A 16,826-nucleotide genomic window follows, 5' to 3' on the forward strand; every position below is an offset into this window, starting at 1 on the left:
AAGAAATTAACCTAGAAGCACACACACATGCTGTATGTATGACGACAGCTAGATTGTCATACTTCATATTGAAATTCATATACTAGAAAAATCCAAGGTTGTTAAACACAGTCTCTAATTCCATGCAAAAAAGAGTAATTAACAGGAAACCATATAAAATAAAAAGCACATTTCACTATGAAGATTCCACATTTAAAGAATATCTCCTATGAGGAAAGGTTAAGCATGCTGCATCAGTACAGTCTGTACTACCAAAGATGGAGGACAGACATGATTCTAGTATATAAAATATAAAAAGATGCAGACCTGTTCAACGAATAAGGAGTAAGGGTAGCGGTGAGCACAGATCTCACAAATGATCTTAACTTGTCACCATGCAGAAAGAAAAACAATATAACTGCCTAACTCTAGAGCAGTTATTGGATGTAACTTACTGGCTATTGAAATCAGAGAGGAAGTAAGCATAATGTAATACAAATATTTATTAGATAACAATATGGTAAGCATACAGACAGCTTCTAGAATGCCACTTGAGCAAATGCCTCACACTTGCACATAACAGGCCTACGTTTCACAATTATTTTGGAAACACCCTATGCATTATGTGTAGCTCATGGCATCAGAGAGTTCCAAAGTGCCTAGAAAAGCAGACATATTAATGATTTGCATAGATGTTTAAGTAAGAAATAACATGATACAGTGATTTTAATAGCTGATCTATAATTGATATCTGCAATATGAAACCTGACTCACAGACACCGCAGTGTACCAAGTATGGAATCGGAACTATATAGAAAAAGATTAAAACATACAAAAAAGTAAAAGTATTTGTAAAGAAATTATTTTCCTTCCAGTTTCAGCTCAAACTGTTATATGACATGGACAGTGTGCATTTTAAGGCATATATTTAATTTCTTCCTATGTAATCCATCTGACTCCCTCAAAATCTGGAAATAAATTACTTTTTTTAAGTCAATGCCAAGACCAGCATTCATTGAAATTATATCATTAAGGTATATCTTGGAATGCCCATTCATTCCTGGCTGTTAGTTAAATCTTTTGAAATTCATTTTATCAAGGCTTTCAAGTTTTAATTGTTTCAATGTGTTATTTGATTGCTTTATTTCAGATCCAGAAGCTGACAAGTTGTACTTGCTTGATCAATCCCGTGAGGTCTCTGCAACACTGGTCAGACTATTCCAAAGCAAGTGGCTCTGTGACTTTTATATCCACGTTGTGACCCGAAATGAGTCAGAGAGTAAAACTTTCTGTGCCCATCAGCTGATTCTTGGCTTGAATAATAATGCAGATTTTCTGTTGAGGGACAATGCAACTTCATACACAATGCAGGTAGAAGACCAGTGCTTCCCCTACGCTGAAGAGTTCATTAGGTACAGTATCTTGCTTCGTAATTGCTTATTACATAATGCTTCTAAAATAAACTGCTGCTACATCCTTGAATGTTAGCATGTGCATTTGAATGGCCTCTCTGACAAGGTAGCATTTTTTTTCTATTTAGAAGGCACCAGAAATGCTACACAAAAATAATGATAATTTTGCAGTGTGTGTTTGAAGTGGTTATGTTAAGTCCACTGCGCCAGTATCCACATCTGCATCTCTGTGACTAAATAGAAACATGACATGTCAACCACTTCCTTATTTTCTCCATACATCCTCTTTTTAAATAATATTCCCTACATAATTTGTGTTATTTCATACGTTTTACTGCACTGTCATACTAAGACCTGTACATGGCGTAACATGTATTGAATAGTAACTATATATAGAAAAAATTAAAAATCATTAAATACGAAATTATTTGTAAAGAAGTATATTTCCCAACACATAAGCTCAAAATTGTAGTACAGCATTGTGTCACACTAGTCAATATTGCACATAAGACATTTGTTTAACTTCTTTATATACACCTTCCTCCGGAAGGTAGTTAACATACTTCAGTGATATTATCTTTCCCTTTACACAGTAGCACTATTACTGGTTAACTCATTGCTTAGGAACATGCAATTACTGTGTGACAGCATCACCGACACAGCGTATGGAATGAATGAATGTACTTGCTGTTGTTACATTTTTGTGTTTTATGTTATTCAGACCTGGGGATATTGTCATGTTTCCAATACTTTTCTGCTTGCTTCTAAGACATCTGCTGTTTGTGGTATGTCAAAATATGTCATGACTCTACTCTTTATCTTCTGCATCTTTGATAAACCACTGTAAACAAATGTAATGGTTGCAGCAGTGTCTCCTATTTTCCTCCTTGGTGAGTGGATAGGGATTGTATAACTTTGCACATGGACTCTGTACTCAGGTCATTATAGTTACAGGAAATAAACAATGCCATATGCATTTGTTAGATTCCCAATGGTATACTGGGACAGTTGGCTAGGGTTAACAAATGCAACTATGGCACGTGGGAGTCTATATTAGATTGTTGAAATCTTTTTTCATTGATGGCTTTTTTATCGGCCCATATCCATCAAAACTAACTTCAGCGAATATCGAAAGTTTTTACAGGTTAAGTAATCAATTGGCCAACACCACAACTTTGCCCTTTTCCGCTCTGTAGTGTGATCTTGGAGTTGGTATATATAATTAGGGGGTGTGGGGTGGTGCAGCCCCCCACATTGGGGGGTGTTTGGGATGAAGGCTCCCACTTGGCTGGTTTGAATTAGTGCAATGAATGTTTTGGTGGGGTAGTGGCCAATTGGTTACTTACCCTGTAAACATTTTCGATGTTCGCTGAAGTTAGTTTCTATGGATACAGTTTGATGAATACGCAGTTGATGAAAGAATATTTTGATGATCTACTATAGACCCAGCATGTGGCAGAGTTGTACAAGATTCTGATATATGAGTTCTAGTGGTAACCATTTGAAAAAGCAGTACCAATATTGGTGAATCCCTTAATGCAGAGACTGACTTGTCAAAAAGTTGGATTTACATATACAAAGTCCAAGATTGCCATTTCTCAGAATATTCCCTTCAGTCTGAGGTATTGCAATCTCAGAGCTGGTAAAAAAAAGTTTAAAGGAGAAGAGTAATGTTTGATATTGGCTCTTCGCTTGTATTTTTGGTCTGTTTTTCTTTTTGACATGTCGGTAATCAGCATTTTGACTCATGACATTTCAACAGGGAGTCATTCCTGCTCATGCCACCCTACTAAACTTCTTGCCATGTCGTGTTCTCTATAGCATGTCCTTCAAAGGCTAGCTTCCAGCCTCAGTTAAGTAAGCCCTACATGGGATAATTCCACCCCCTCCCAAAGAGGAAGGCATACAGTCATTTTACCTTTCAATTCTCCCTATCTGTACTGTGTTTAAGCTGCTAAATGATGGCAGGTACCCATTGGCAAAGATGAGCACCTTGTCTCTCTACCAGTCTATCTCACTCTTAACTTCAAACTGGAGGGGGGGGGGGCGCATGAAGTAGCTGAATAGGTGGGGCTAACTGGAATAGGGTGGGGCTCTATTACAGTGAGTCAGTAGCCATTACCTGTAATCAAATAACACATACAATCATTCACTTTCATCTGCAGTCTGCCTCAGAATCTACCCACTCATTATAACCACTTTACTAACTGTATACATGTCAGATGTCTGACTTGCACTCAACAAGGCCTGCCTTAGGTGGAGTGGAGCAGTAGACAAAGGACTCCTTGGGCCTCTCTGTTGTAAACTAGTCCACCCTGCACTTCCCCAGTGCTCCTTCCATGGTTCCCCATCTTCATGGGCCCACACCATTCAACTATATTACTTCTTTACTGCCTTTTCACATTGTGTTACTTTTTAGGACATGCCTCACCCTAGCTGGCAAAGACTCTACTGTAATAAGTCTACAGGGTGTATATATATATATATATATATATATATATATATATATATATATATATATACATACATATACATGCATTTTAAGTACTTACAGTCCAAAAAGTAGTAAGTAATGAGTCTCTAATACACACAAAAACATACTTAAAAAAAAAAGTTCCCACACTTATGCCTCCACACTTGCATGTAATCTGAAACCTTTCACTTCTCAGGCTGTGTCAATCACCTGAGATCGCTCTTCACTGATTCAATGAGCCATTTTACAGATTCATAGGTTTATAGGTGTTTACTAGGCTAATGATCACAAGGGCCTTTTTAAGCCTAGCCATGCATCCCAAATCTCTGACAAGTTCTGATACCCTTGATTAATGTAAACGTGGCCCTGGGAGATGAACCATTTATAGGTTACCTGTGTCCATTAGAGACATCAGTGCCAAACCAGGGATGAATTTCTGGTTTCCCATCCAATTGTCCAAGTTCCACTTGAATTGGGTTAGGGAGGAACTCTGCTTCACGTGGATGGGAAGCCTGTTCCATAAAAGGGGTAGTCTCTGTGATACATATCTATCTCTCCAGCAGGTCCTATTTATATCTCAGGCAAGGTTTAAGTCTTTAGAACAGATAATTCTGGTGCTGTTTGTTTTGAGCATATGCAGGAAGTCCATCAGAGTGGGGTCTGACAATGCCCTGTATGCAAGGCATAGATCTCCAATCAAAAGCCTGTAGGAGACAGAATACAGGGATAGGGCCTTGAGTTGGTTTGCATAGAACATTTTACTTACACCCTGTATTCCTTTATTGAGAACCTCTGTGGACATTCCAATTCATAGGTTCATAAGTTCATAGGTTGGTACTAGGCTATCAGCCCTAGGGCCTATACAAGCCTAGCCATAACCAATTCCCTGGCTATTTCTTCCCACATTATTTACTTTCCTGGACCCCTGTCTAGCAGGGCAGCTGACGTGATCCCTGGGGTGAATTTTCTTTCTCCCATCCAATCGTCAAGGTTCCTCTTGAAGAGGTCCAAAGAGGCACTCTGCTTGACATGTATGGGCAATCTATTCCAGAGTCTGGGGAGTCTCTGGGTCAGGAACCTATCCCTCCAGCATGTTTTGTTTATTGTGATGACAAGGTTTAGATCCCTGGAGCGTGTAGCTCTGAGGGATTGGGATTTCTTTAAGTGTAGCATGTCCAACAGCTCTGGGGTTGACATGGCCTTGTATGTTAAGCAGAGATCGCCTCTGAGTAGACGATATGCGACAGAGTATAGCTGGAGTTTTTTAAGGCAGTCAGCATAGGGCATCTGCTTTAGGCCTGTGATTCTTTTAGTGAGGTATTTCTGAGGCCTTTCCAGTTATTGCAGATGTCTTGAGAGGTACATACCAAATAGGGCGTTGTATTCTATAATGGGTCTAATGAGGGATGAGAACAGTGGGACAATGACCTCCTTTTTTCTGGATGAAAAGCCCTTCGTGATGAGGTGTGCCACATAGAAGGATTTCCTGACTGTTGTGGCGATGTGGTTATCGAAGGTGAGACCACTGTCCACCTGTGTCCCTAAGTCTGTTATCACACTTTCTGTGTTTAGTGTACTGCCACCTATATGGTAATTCATGGATACATGTTTTTTCCCAAAGGGGATAACAATACATTTCTTGGCATTGAGCTTGAGTCCATGGCTCTGGCACCAAGCATATGTTTCTGTAAGGCCCTTTTGTAGAGTATCCACATCATTTGGGGATTCAATAATGGCTCCCAGTTTGCAGTCATCTGCAAACTTTGATAGCCTGAGTCCCTTAGTGTTGACCTGTACTTCAGAGAAGTAGATGCCAAACAAGAGCGGCCCCAGGACTGAACCCTGAGGTACTCCACTTGTCACTTGTCTGGAGCTTGATTTGGAGTCGACTACTTTTACAGTGTGGGTTCTATCAGTAAGCCATTTAGCAACCCATTGGATGACATAGGGATTAATGCCCAACTTAGTAAGTTTATCTATGATTCCAGAGTGGGGGATGGTGTCAAAGGCCTTGGCAAGGTCTAGATAGGCTGTGTGGACCACCTTACCCTTGTCCATGGCTCTGGAGACTGATTCAAAGAAGTCAATCAGGTTCAGGAGACAAGATCAGCCCTTCACAAACCCAAACTGGGTGGGGTCCAGTGTTTGAAGGCTGCCATTGTCGTTGTTTATAAGTTCCATGATAATACGCTCCATGGCCTTGCAGATAAGGCTTGTCAGACTGATGGGATGGTAGTTTCCGGGATCCAAGGTGGATCCCCCCTTGTGGATTGGGATAACTGTAGCTCTGCGCCACTCAGTGGGCACAAAACCTGAGGTGAGGCTATGATTAAACATGACACTTAGGTGAGATGCCAGTTCATATTGTAGTTCATGTAGTACACAGCCCAGGATGTCATCTGGTCCCATGGATGCTGTATTCTTGGCTTTAGAGAGTGCATTTTGTACCTGCGTGGCCGTTATTACTGGAATTTGGCAATCTTCCGGTATTGAGATGGGTCATTTAGGGGGTGAGAGGGGGGTGAAGTTGGCACTGAATCGATCTGCCAGGATATTGGCAATATCCTTCGGATCAGTATATTTAATGCCATTCTGTTTTAGCTCAGAGCAGATCTGAGCATTGCCATTTAGATTCTTGACATAGTTATAGAATGCTTTGTGGTTGTCTTTGGAATCTTTGGCAATTTTATTTTCGTAACTAGCTTTGGAGGATTTTATGAGGCATCTCAGTTTCTTACTGAGGCTAGTAAGGGAGTTTTTTGCATCCTGGGATTTTCCACTTTTCTGCAAAAGTTTCTTCCTTTTGTTGTAAAGTTTGCTTATGGCAGGGGACCACCAGATTGGCTTCCTTTTTTTGGATGAGAGCATTTTGGTTCTATTTGGGATGCCACGATTCATGCATGAGTGGATGTGCTCGTACAGTGCCTTAGTGTAGGATTCAGCAGTTGAACTTTCAGTTCCCGTCTGCATGGGTGTCATGAAGTTTGTCACTTCTGACTTCAGTAGCATGAAGTTGGCTTTGGAGAAGTTTTTTATGGTGGTTTCTTTACGGGGGGTGGGGGGTGGGATGTGGATGTTAAGGGTGATTAGCTTATGGTCAGACCTGACTAACGAGGGGGTGACTATAGGTATGGAGCATTGATTTCCCATGTTGGTAATGACCAGGTCTAGGATATTGGAGCCCCTGGTAGGACTATGGATTAGTTGATCCAGGGCGTTGGAATTTATGAATTCCAAGAACCGTTGTGCAAAGGTGTTGGGATATGAGTAGTTTTCCCAGTTAATGGCAGGGTAGTTAAAATCACCCAGTATTAGGGTGTTTGGTTCTATCTTAATATTTTCCAGTATGTTTAGAAAGGTGTAGTGAGAATCTTGGGGTATGGTGGGGGATCTGTAGCAAGCTACAATTTGGATTGCAGTCTTACCTAGTGTTAGTTGCACTTGGAGAATTTCAGACACATTGTGTTGGCCAACTAGCCTGGTGTTGTGAATATCCTTGGTGAATATTGACACTCCTCCACCTTTAGTGTTTCGGTCCTGGTCTGGTGGCCGAAAAGTGTGGTAAGAGTTGTAGCCTGGTATTGCAGGGGTGCTCTCTGGAGCCTTGAACCAGGTCTCAGTTACTGCACAGATATCGATGTTCTCCATTTTTAGGAGTGCCTCGAGAGAGTGCATTTTGAGGTTTAGACTTCTAGCATTGAGTAGCATTACCTTTAGATTTTGCATGCTTGTACCTGTTACGGTGGTGGTTTTGTCCTTTGAAGTTTGCCTAAAAAATGCACTATAGGGGTGGCAAGAGCCTTAGCCAGTAACCTGAATCCCAGGGGTGACAGGTGCAGACCATCTCTGGCAAAGCATCGTGGTCTGTCAATCATGTCATCCCAGGCAGACAGATACTGGATCCCCTTTGAATGACACCATAAGCTTAGCCAATTGTTGAAGTCAATCATTTTATCCTTATATTGTGGTATCATTCTGGGTGAAGGCAGGATGCTACTCAGGGCTAGGGTCATACCTGCCTGGGCCACATGATCCGAGAGCTCTTCCATGTCTCTTTCCATGTAGTCCAGGGAGGTATGTCTCAAGTCATTCACTCTAACATGGACAATGACAGAGTCATATTTGTACTTGTTGTGGAGTGATGTGAGTGCATGCGTTATGTGGCGGATCCTGGCACCCGACAGGCAGCTGACTGTAATTTTCTCCTTATTCAACCTGGTGAGAGGGACATCAGTGTGCCGGACTATAGAGTCACCTATGACTAAAGTGTTAGGTACATTGTCTTGGCTTAGGGGCTGTTGCTGGGTGGCACACTGGTGTTGTGAACTATGTGACACATTGGTTGTGATTGGTGTTTGTTTGCGTTTCAGCTTCAGAGGTCTTTTTTGCTTGGGAAGGTTACAGTTAAGGGCCTTTGCATATGTGGATTTATTATTATTATTATTATTATTATTATTATGTGAATTGTTGGATATGCCTGGTTAGGTCCATACCAAAGGGGGCATTGTACTCATGATAGGTCCAATGAATACCAAATACAGTGGAACAATGACTTCCTGGGACTTAGATGCCATATCTTTGTTTATAAGTTGCACAACATAGAATGATTTTCTCACCACTGTAGGCATATGATGGTCAAAAGCTAGTTTGCTATCTATGTGTGTCCCTAAGTCCCTGACTACTGGGTCAACTCTAAAGGGTGTGTTGTCAATTTTTATTTTTTTTATTTATTTATTTATTTACATTTGTTGACTGGGAGTGTCCGACTGAACTTAGGTCCATTTTCAGCGGAGGCTCGGGGAGAAACGCTCCACAGTTAAAATATACAGACAGTAGTTACATTGGAGTTACATAGCGGTTAACATAGCAATTAATTACAAACATAGTTACAGATGAAGAACATAGTACATCAGTAGACAATTAGAATCTTTATCTGCGAAGTACATACACTGCGGTGGTGGTGCTGTGGTAGCGTTGTTGCCTCACAGTAAGACGCTGTCCTGTTCAATTCTCAGCTAGAGCATCTTCTGTGTAGAGACATGCATGAATGGGTGTACTTTCGTTGAAGGTTGTGCGTCAGAGCTGGCAACTCGGCATGTAAAAATCTACTGCCAATCATTAGCGGACCGGAGTTCCACTGTAGCGACCCCTAACCGGGAAAAGCCGAAAGACACATCATCTGCGAAGATACATAACAGACATTAACAATTGTTACAATAAGAAGTTCCTGCTGTATAATAAGTAGTAAGTTTATGAGCATCCGAGCTTGCTATAAACAAGGTAGTTAGTGGGGTGGAAAAAAAGGTAGCGGTTGGATGGGGTGGGTGATATTAGAGTGGGCATTGCAAGGGCATAGCCAGCATGTTTTTAGGTGTGCTTTTAGTAAAGTTTTGAAGTGGGTGCATGATGGTATGGAGGTAATTGTGGGTGGGAGGGAGTTCCATAATTTGGCTATGGTGCAGGAGAATAGTGCTTCACCAGCAGAGTTATTGGCTTTAGTGATCTGCAAGTGATTTTTGTTGCTGGATCTTAGTGGTCTGGTGGTGCGATAGGGTTGGAGTAGATTCTGGAGGGATGGGATATTTAGTGGATGGTTTATTAGTTTGTGGGTGAGTGAGAGTTGATACCATTGAAGGAGGTGAGGGAGTTCATGCCAGCCCAGTTCAGCAAGTGAGAGACAGTGGTGACTATGGTAGGATGCCCCTGTGGTGAATTTGGCGATTTTGTTGTAGTGGGTCTCTAGCTTGTTTAGATTGCATTACCTTAAATTGATATATACTGGAGAGGGGTAAAGTAGGGTGGAGATAAGGTAGGAATTTGCTGAAATCCTTGCTGCTTTGGTGAGAAGTTGTTTATTTCCGTATAATGCTCCTAGTTTTATTGTGGACTTTTTTATGGTCATGGATATGTGAATGTCAAATTTTAGTTTATTGTCTATTTCCACTCCTAGCAATTTGGTGTGTTCTGTTGGGTGTATCGTGGTGTTGTCTTTTGTTGTGATGTTAAAGCGAGAGTTATTTTGAGTATGTTTGGTGGGATGGAAGATGAGTAGTTTAGTTTTGTTTGGGTTGAGTATTAATTGGGCATCGGACTACCAAGTTTCAACAGAGGAAAAGGCTTCCTGTGTGACTTTTTGCAGTTTGGGTAGGGTCTGGGCTGAGCAGATGATGGTTGAGTCATCTGCATATTGTATGAGTGTGCCATGTTTGGTGGCAGAGGCTAGATTATTGGTGAAAATAGAGAAGAGTAGGGGTCCAAGGATGGATCCTTGGGGAACCCCTATAGAGACAGGTAGTTGGGGATATATGTCATTCTACCATACGACGGATTGTTGGTGGTCAGACAGGTAACTCTGAAACCAGTTGGTGACTGACTGAGAGAAGGATAGGTTAATGAGGACAGAGATGAGTTGTTTGTGTGGGACCATGTCAAATGCTTTAGATAGGTCTAGGAAAATAGCAGAGGAGAGATAGCCATTGTTTTTATGCTGAAGGATAGTGTTAGTAAAGGAGAGTAAGGCAGTGGTAGTGCTATGGTTTGGTCAGAAACCATGCTGAGTACTGGAAAGGAGGTTGTTAGTAAGTAGGTAGTCTGAGACCTGAGAGTGTATGCATCTCTCTAGTATTTTGGAGAGTGGAAAGAGAATAGCTATGGGGCAGTAATTGGTTAGTTCTGTGGAGGGGCCGCCTTTGTGGAGGGGAATTATATGTGATACTTTCCACAGTGTGGGAACGTAACTTTCTGACAGAGATCAGTTAATCAAGATGGATACTGGGTAGGCCAGAGCATCAGCTGCAATTTGTAGGTATTCACTTAGGAGGTTGCCTGCTGCTAATTTGGTGGGCTTAAGTTTAGTTAAGAGTTTTTTTATGTTGGAGGTAGGTACAGGAGAAAAAGAGAAGGCAGTGGGGAGATTACTAGTTGAAGGTGTGGGTTGGAGGGGAGGGGGGTTGTGTTGTTTAGCTAGTGATAGTATGGTTTGTGTAAAGTGTGTGTGTTGAATTTTGTAGCAATATTTTTGAAGGAGTGAGGGATGTTAGGAAGAGGGGTACTGACTTTACCTGGGTGGAGGATGGAGTTTATGGAGGACCAGAATTGTTTGGGCCTGTGTTGGGAGGAGTCTAGGGCAGACTGGTAGTATTGGAATTTGTCCTGTTTTATTAGCTTTTTGACTCTATTGCGTAGTTCTAGGAATTTGTCTAGTTGAGGGGGTTTTGGTTTTGCACCAGTGCTCCCAAGCTTTATCCCTGTTTTTCATTTCTGACTTAGTGGTTTTCTGTAGCCATGGGGAGGGTTGTGCTTTGGTTCTGGAAAGTCTTATGGGGGCATGGTAATCAAGGAGGCTCAAGAAGGTAGTATTAAAAAATTCAACTACGTCATCAAGACTGAGGTACTTTAGAGGATGCCAATTACGTTATTTGAGGGATGAGATGAATGTGAGTGGGTTAAAGTTTCATTTTTTACGTATTTGATGGTAAATGACAGGTTTAGCTTGGTATAGGTATTTTTTGAGTAGGAATGTTGGGGAGTGATCACTAAGGCTATCTGATAAGCAGCCTGTTATATATGACTGGGGGCTCTTACTGATTAGTATCCAATCCAGGGTAGTGTGCTTGCTGGAGTTTTTATTTATCCTGGTTGGCAACTGGACTAGTTGGGTGAAGCCTTGAAGGTTTACATGATGGGTTGGATGGTTGCCAGAACAGGATTGCCAGTCAATATCGAAATCACCTAAAATTATAGTTTCTTGGGTAAGATGGTGGGTAGAGCAGCTGAGGAGCTTTTCTAGTGGAGGGATGTTTTGGCCAGGTGGGAAGTAGTATCCAATTATGTTGATGGTTTTGTTTTGGTTTATTTTGAGGTTGGTATATATTATTTCTTCATTGCCTATTTGTGGAACTGATGATTTTAAGATCTGGATGTTTAGATGCTGTTTAAATATTATAGCTACACCGCCTCCTTTCTTGTTTAGTCGGTCTACTCTTAGTATGTCGTAACCGGTAGGGAGGATTTTCTCACTGGTAATGCGAGGTTTTAGCCAGGTTTCTGTCAGGATGACTATATCTGAGGAGTACAAGTTTATGGTGGCATGGAGTTTATGGACTTTGTTGGATATACTTTTAATATTTAGGCTTAGTAGAAGGAAGTCACTTGGCTTTCTATTGGCTGTGATATGGGAGTAGTTGTGGTTTCTAGTCTGATTATGTGGATTGGGATTGGAGGTGGTAGGGCTAGGGTTGGGGTGGATGTCTCCACTTAATGCTAGTTTTGATATGCATGAGGTTATTAGTTTTCTCAGTTTTTGAATGTGTTTGTTTATTAGGGAAACTTTATGATTGTGCTCTGTGGGTAATATGTATGGTGGGAGGGTTACTATGCTAAGTTGTAGGGATGCTTTATGTTTGAGTAATATAGTTGGTAGAATATGCGGAGGGGTGCATAGGGATGGTTCTTGAGTTGGTGGGAGGGGAGATGAGTGAGGGTGAGACATGAGTGGTGGTGTGAGTAGTAGTACAGTGGTAGTGGTTGAGTGGGGGAATTATGGAGTTTTGGTAGGATGTAAGATATGCAAGGAGAGTGCATGCAGTGAGTATAGGTAAGGTATGCTTGTACATGTTAGCTGAGGAGGAGTGATAGTAGTGGGAAGATGGAGGAGGTAGTGTTGGGTTTAGTGCTGTGGTTGGCTATTGGAAAGATGGGAGGGCTCTGTGAGTGTAATAAAGGTAGGACCACTGGGGGTGGGAGGTAATAGGGGGCAGGGTGGGGAGTGAAGCGGGTAGAGACCCTGTTAGTTGCTCTTATGAGGGGGCTGGAAACAATCAGGTAACAGAGTAAACTGATAAATGAACACATGATAGTGACTGTGGTCACTCAGGTAGGTACCCTGTATTTCCACAAACTATCAGTTAGCTGTGCCCCAGTTCAGGCAGTTTTAATAAGTTCTATGGCATAACTGAGCATGAGGTTCTCAAAGTGTGGTTGTAGTTTTAAAAATGGTGCCTGCCACAGGTAATATTTATTAACTTTGGGATTGGCTTAAGGTAATAAACAGGGAAGGGGAAGGGGGAGGGGGAGAACAAGGGTGTGAGCAGGCAGTTCTTTTGTACTGCTGCTAATGAGCCAAAGCAACGACAAGTTTGTGTTTAAGAAACAATCAGAATTGACCAATAACTGCTCTGAAACTGTAAGTCATTTCTTAACCATTTCTCAGGTGGAAAAACAAGATAACCTTGTATCAGTAGGCTACTGTGGTCTCAGTTTAAATTAACAAACACAACGTATTTATCAGTTATGGATACTATTTGCTAACAGAGGGAATAAGAGAGAAAATGGAAGATGAGTGTATGTGTGTGTGTGAGGGGGGGCTGTTTACAAGCCAAAGCAGAGTGCTCTCCAGGGGAAAATGAATATTGGCCCAAACAGGTAGACTCATACTCAAAGTTAACTTTAGCTGTTTGCAGACAGTTCAGACCCGGACTGCGCTTTTCTTATAAGAATGATAAAGGTGGTACCGCAGTTGAATACTTAAGAGTGGTGTTAGATTCAAAGTTAACTTTAGCTGTTTGCAGACAGTTCAGATATGCCTGTTCAATATGATAGCTAGCAGGGATGGATGACTTCCCAAAGGATACTATTATGCATTTCTTGGCATTTAGTTTTAGTCCATGGCTCTGAAACTATGTGTTTGTCTGTGTCAGCCCCTCCTGGAGAACTTTTATGTCAGTGTGAGATTCAATGACAGCTCCTAATTTGCAATCATCTGCAAATTTAGTCAGCCAGAGACCACTGACATTGGCCTTGACTTCTGAGAAGTAAAGGCCAAAAAGGAGCGGTCCAAGGACTGATCCCCGGGGGCCTCCACTTGTGACTGGCCTCTTTTTAGAGGTGGACTCCCCCAATTCTAACTTCCTGGGTCTGGTCTGTGAGCCAGTTGGCTATCCACTGTGTGACATAAGGGTTTGCACCTAACATCTTGAGTTTGTCAACAATGCCTGAGTGGGGTATTGTGTCAAATGCCTTGGCCAGGTCAAGGTAGGCAGTGTGAACGAGTTTGCCCTCATCCCTTGCTTTGGTGACCTTCTCAAAGACGTCCACCAGGTTGAGTAGGCATAATCTGCCCTTGATGAAACCAAACTGGGTTGGGTCCAGTGTCTGAAGGTTTGCTATATCTCTGTTGATCATCTCCATGATAATTCTTTCCATGGCTTTACATATGACTAGTGAGACTTATGGGTCTATGATGGCCCACCTTTGTGCAGAGGCCTTTCTCCATTCATGAGGCACAAAGCCTCTTTGGAGGCTACAGTTAAATAGTAATTCCAGAGGCATATTCATAGGTCATATTTCATGCTATTTAGAAGGCATCCTGGTATAGTGTCTGGGCTTATTGATGCAGTCTTCCTGGTCTTAGAGAGAACATTAAGGACCTGTTCCCTAGTGATAGTAGGAGGAGTTATATTTGATGATATTTCCTGAGGGAAGGTTGAGGGGGAGAGAGGGGGTAAAGATGGAACTGAATTCATCAGCCAGGAACTTTGCTATATCTTCTGGCTCAGAATAGGTTACTCCATTTACAATGAGCTCTGAATCAGTTTTGTATTGCCTTTGTGTTTGTGGACATAGCTAAAGAATGCTTTGTGGTTGTCCTTGGCCTGGGAGGCAAAACTTACCTCAAATTTGGCTTTGGTAGACTTTATTTGTCCTCTGAGTTGTTTGTTCAGTTTGATGAGAGTGCTTTTATCCTGCTGGGTTCTGCACCTCCTAATTTTTGCCATGATTTTCTTCCTCCTGTTATACAGCCTATTTATGTTGTAATTCCACCAGGGTGGCTTGTTTTTTGAGTTAGTTCTATATTTCTTCCTGGTGGATACAGCTGCCTCTATGCAGCATTAACATACTTTTACAGGGTTTCTGTGAACAGTTCTGCATAGGCAGCAGTGTTCTCAGGGTTTATGGGGGGAGGGGGCTTGAAATTTTGCCAGGTTCTAACGTTATAGCAGGATATTAGCTTTATAATAGTTCCTGAATATTCCAGGTTTAGCTGGGGGTCCAGGTTTTGACCTTACCAGGGAAGGCATTACAGTACAGGGTGCAGCAGCCTCCCATATTAGTGAGGGCCAGATCCAGTATGGCTGCACCCCTGGTTAGTGTACTGACTATCTGGTTCAGAGAGTTTGCGTTTACAAAATGCAGGAATCTCTGTGCATGTATGTTTGATATAGGATTCACAGTTAATATTGGGGTAATTAAAGTCAACCATGAATATAGTATTGGGTTGGATGGGTAACATTTCTAATAAGTTTAAATACATGGTATGGGTTTCCTGGGTCATAGAGGGGGACCTATAGCTTGCAAGGAATGGTATTGGATCTTGAACATGGAGCAGCTCAAGTGCATTGCCCTCTTTGACCGGCATTGAAGTATATTTATTTTTGATGTAAATAGAGACACCTCCACATTTAGTCCCTGCCTGTGAAGTAGCTGGCCTAAATGTGTGGAAAGAATTATAACCTTGCACTGTTGGTGTGCTCTCCATGGCTTTAAACCATGTCTTAGTGACAGCACAGATGTCAGCTTTCTCTTGGGTAAAGATAGCTTCTAGGGAGTGGAGTTTTTGTTTAGACTCCTAGCTTGTAGTGATTGTTTTGTCTTTTGCTTAATCTGTGAGACCCCCTTATTCCATGTAATGAATAAGTCTAGTGCTGGGCTCTTAGAAAGCAGCCCAGCAAACAGAATAAACTGATTTTTTTTTGTCAGGGCACCTCATGAGGTCTCAGAACTCCATGCATGAGCTTTGATCATGGTACCCATAACATTAACACTAAAACAATTTTTTTCTGAAAGAAAAGCACATTTTAAAAATATGCAGTTTCTTTTCTTATTTCATTTTGTTTGTAAACTGGGGGGGGGGGGGGTAGTTGCAACAAAGCAGACAGCACTATCAGCCATCCCTGGTCTTTACATATTGTGTGGCCAAACCATAAAAAGGCCATCTGTCATATCCTTCCTTTGTAGGAAATGGCATCCACAGGGCATGGCACTTTGATCTTTAGCTGGTTATGCAGTTATTTACAAATCAAGGAAGCTCACTAAAATGGAACAACATTTTATTTATACCCTTTCAAACAGATCAAAAAGAACCTTAAGACTTAATTCTAGGCACATTGCTATTTGTAGCTTGCATAATTTGAGTAAAGCACCACACAAAAAAGAATTGCCATCTCAGCAACAGCAGCACAAGACTCCCTGTAATATGGATTCACTAAACTGTATCAAAGGGCTTCTCACTTCTAGACTGTAAGAAATGTCTTCAAAACTACGTAAATGCTTTGTTTCCTTAGGATATAAGTACATCTCTCTCTCTTTCTTTATATCCTAATAACTGCATGATTGGAGCTAGATTAAAATGGTGGAGGTCATTAACTGCCTGGGATCTGTGTTGTCTACTTCATGCAGTTTGACATCCAGATAACCTTTGGAATCTTCTACAGTATTAGACTTGTGTATGCCCTTAATTAATACCACCATTCTTATACAGAAAACTTTCTCCTGAATCATTATGATTTTGTCTTGCACAAAAAAGATTTAAATCATTACATTCTACAACCCTCATTTATAAGGCTCTTCTCTCAATCTGAAAGTCCATCTATTCTAAAAGACTGATAATTATCGAGGAACCATCCCGTTCCTTTCAGCCATGCTTTACACAGCTTTGTGTTGATCTCCTGTCCTGCTACCAAATTTCACCAACCCCCACCTCAACTAACTACAGTGTCACTCCCACCCTGCTAAACTTCCAGTCACTGACCTTTCACTTATTCCTACCTCCCAGGACAGCCAAGTTAATCCACCATTCATTCATTCTCCATATCCATTGCTTATCTGCATAATAGCCAAATTATATTTTATGCAAACATCCATCCCCTGACAAACTTAAATCACCCTTTATAGTATTTCCATCT

General features: G+C 41.5%; 1 protein-coding gene across 2 annotated transcripts in view; it reads left to right on the forward strand.

The window, feature by feature from the left end:
• The window catches only part of LOC122817289 (galectin-3-binding protein-like), a 302,267-nt gene that overhangs the window by 234,609 nt on the left and 50,832 nt on the right, over positions 1-16,826 (forward strand). For both annotated transcript variants that reach the window (XM_044090515.1, XM_044090516.1), the window contains one exon: positions 1,130-1,391. In XM_044090515.1, coding sequence (XP_043946450.1) covers positions 1,130-1,391 — 262 coding nt within the window. The remainder of the gene's footprint in view (positions 1-1,129; positions 1,392-16,826) is intronic.

Source organism: Protopterus annectens, chromosome 12.part0 (assembly GCF_019279795.1).
Source record: "Protopterus annectens isolate FY-2018-M chromosome 12.part0, PAN1.0, whole genome shotgun sequence".
Taxonomy (NCBI): domain Eukaryota; kingdom Metazoa; phylum Chordata; order Ceratodontiformes; family Protopteridae; genus Protopterus; species Protopterus annectens.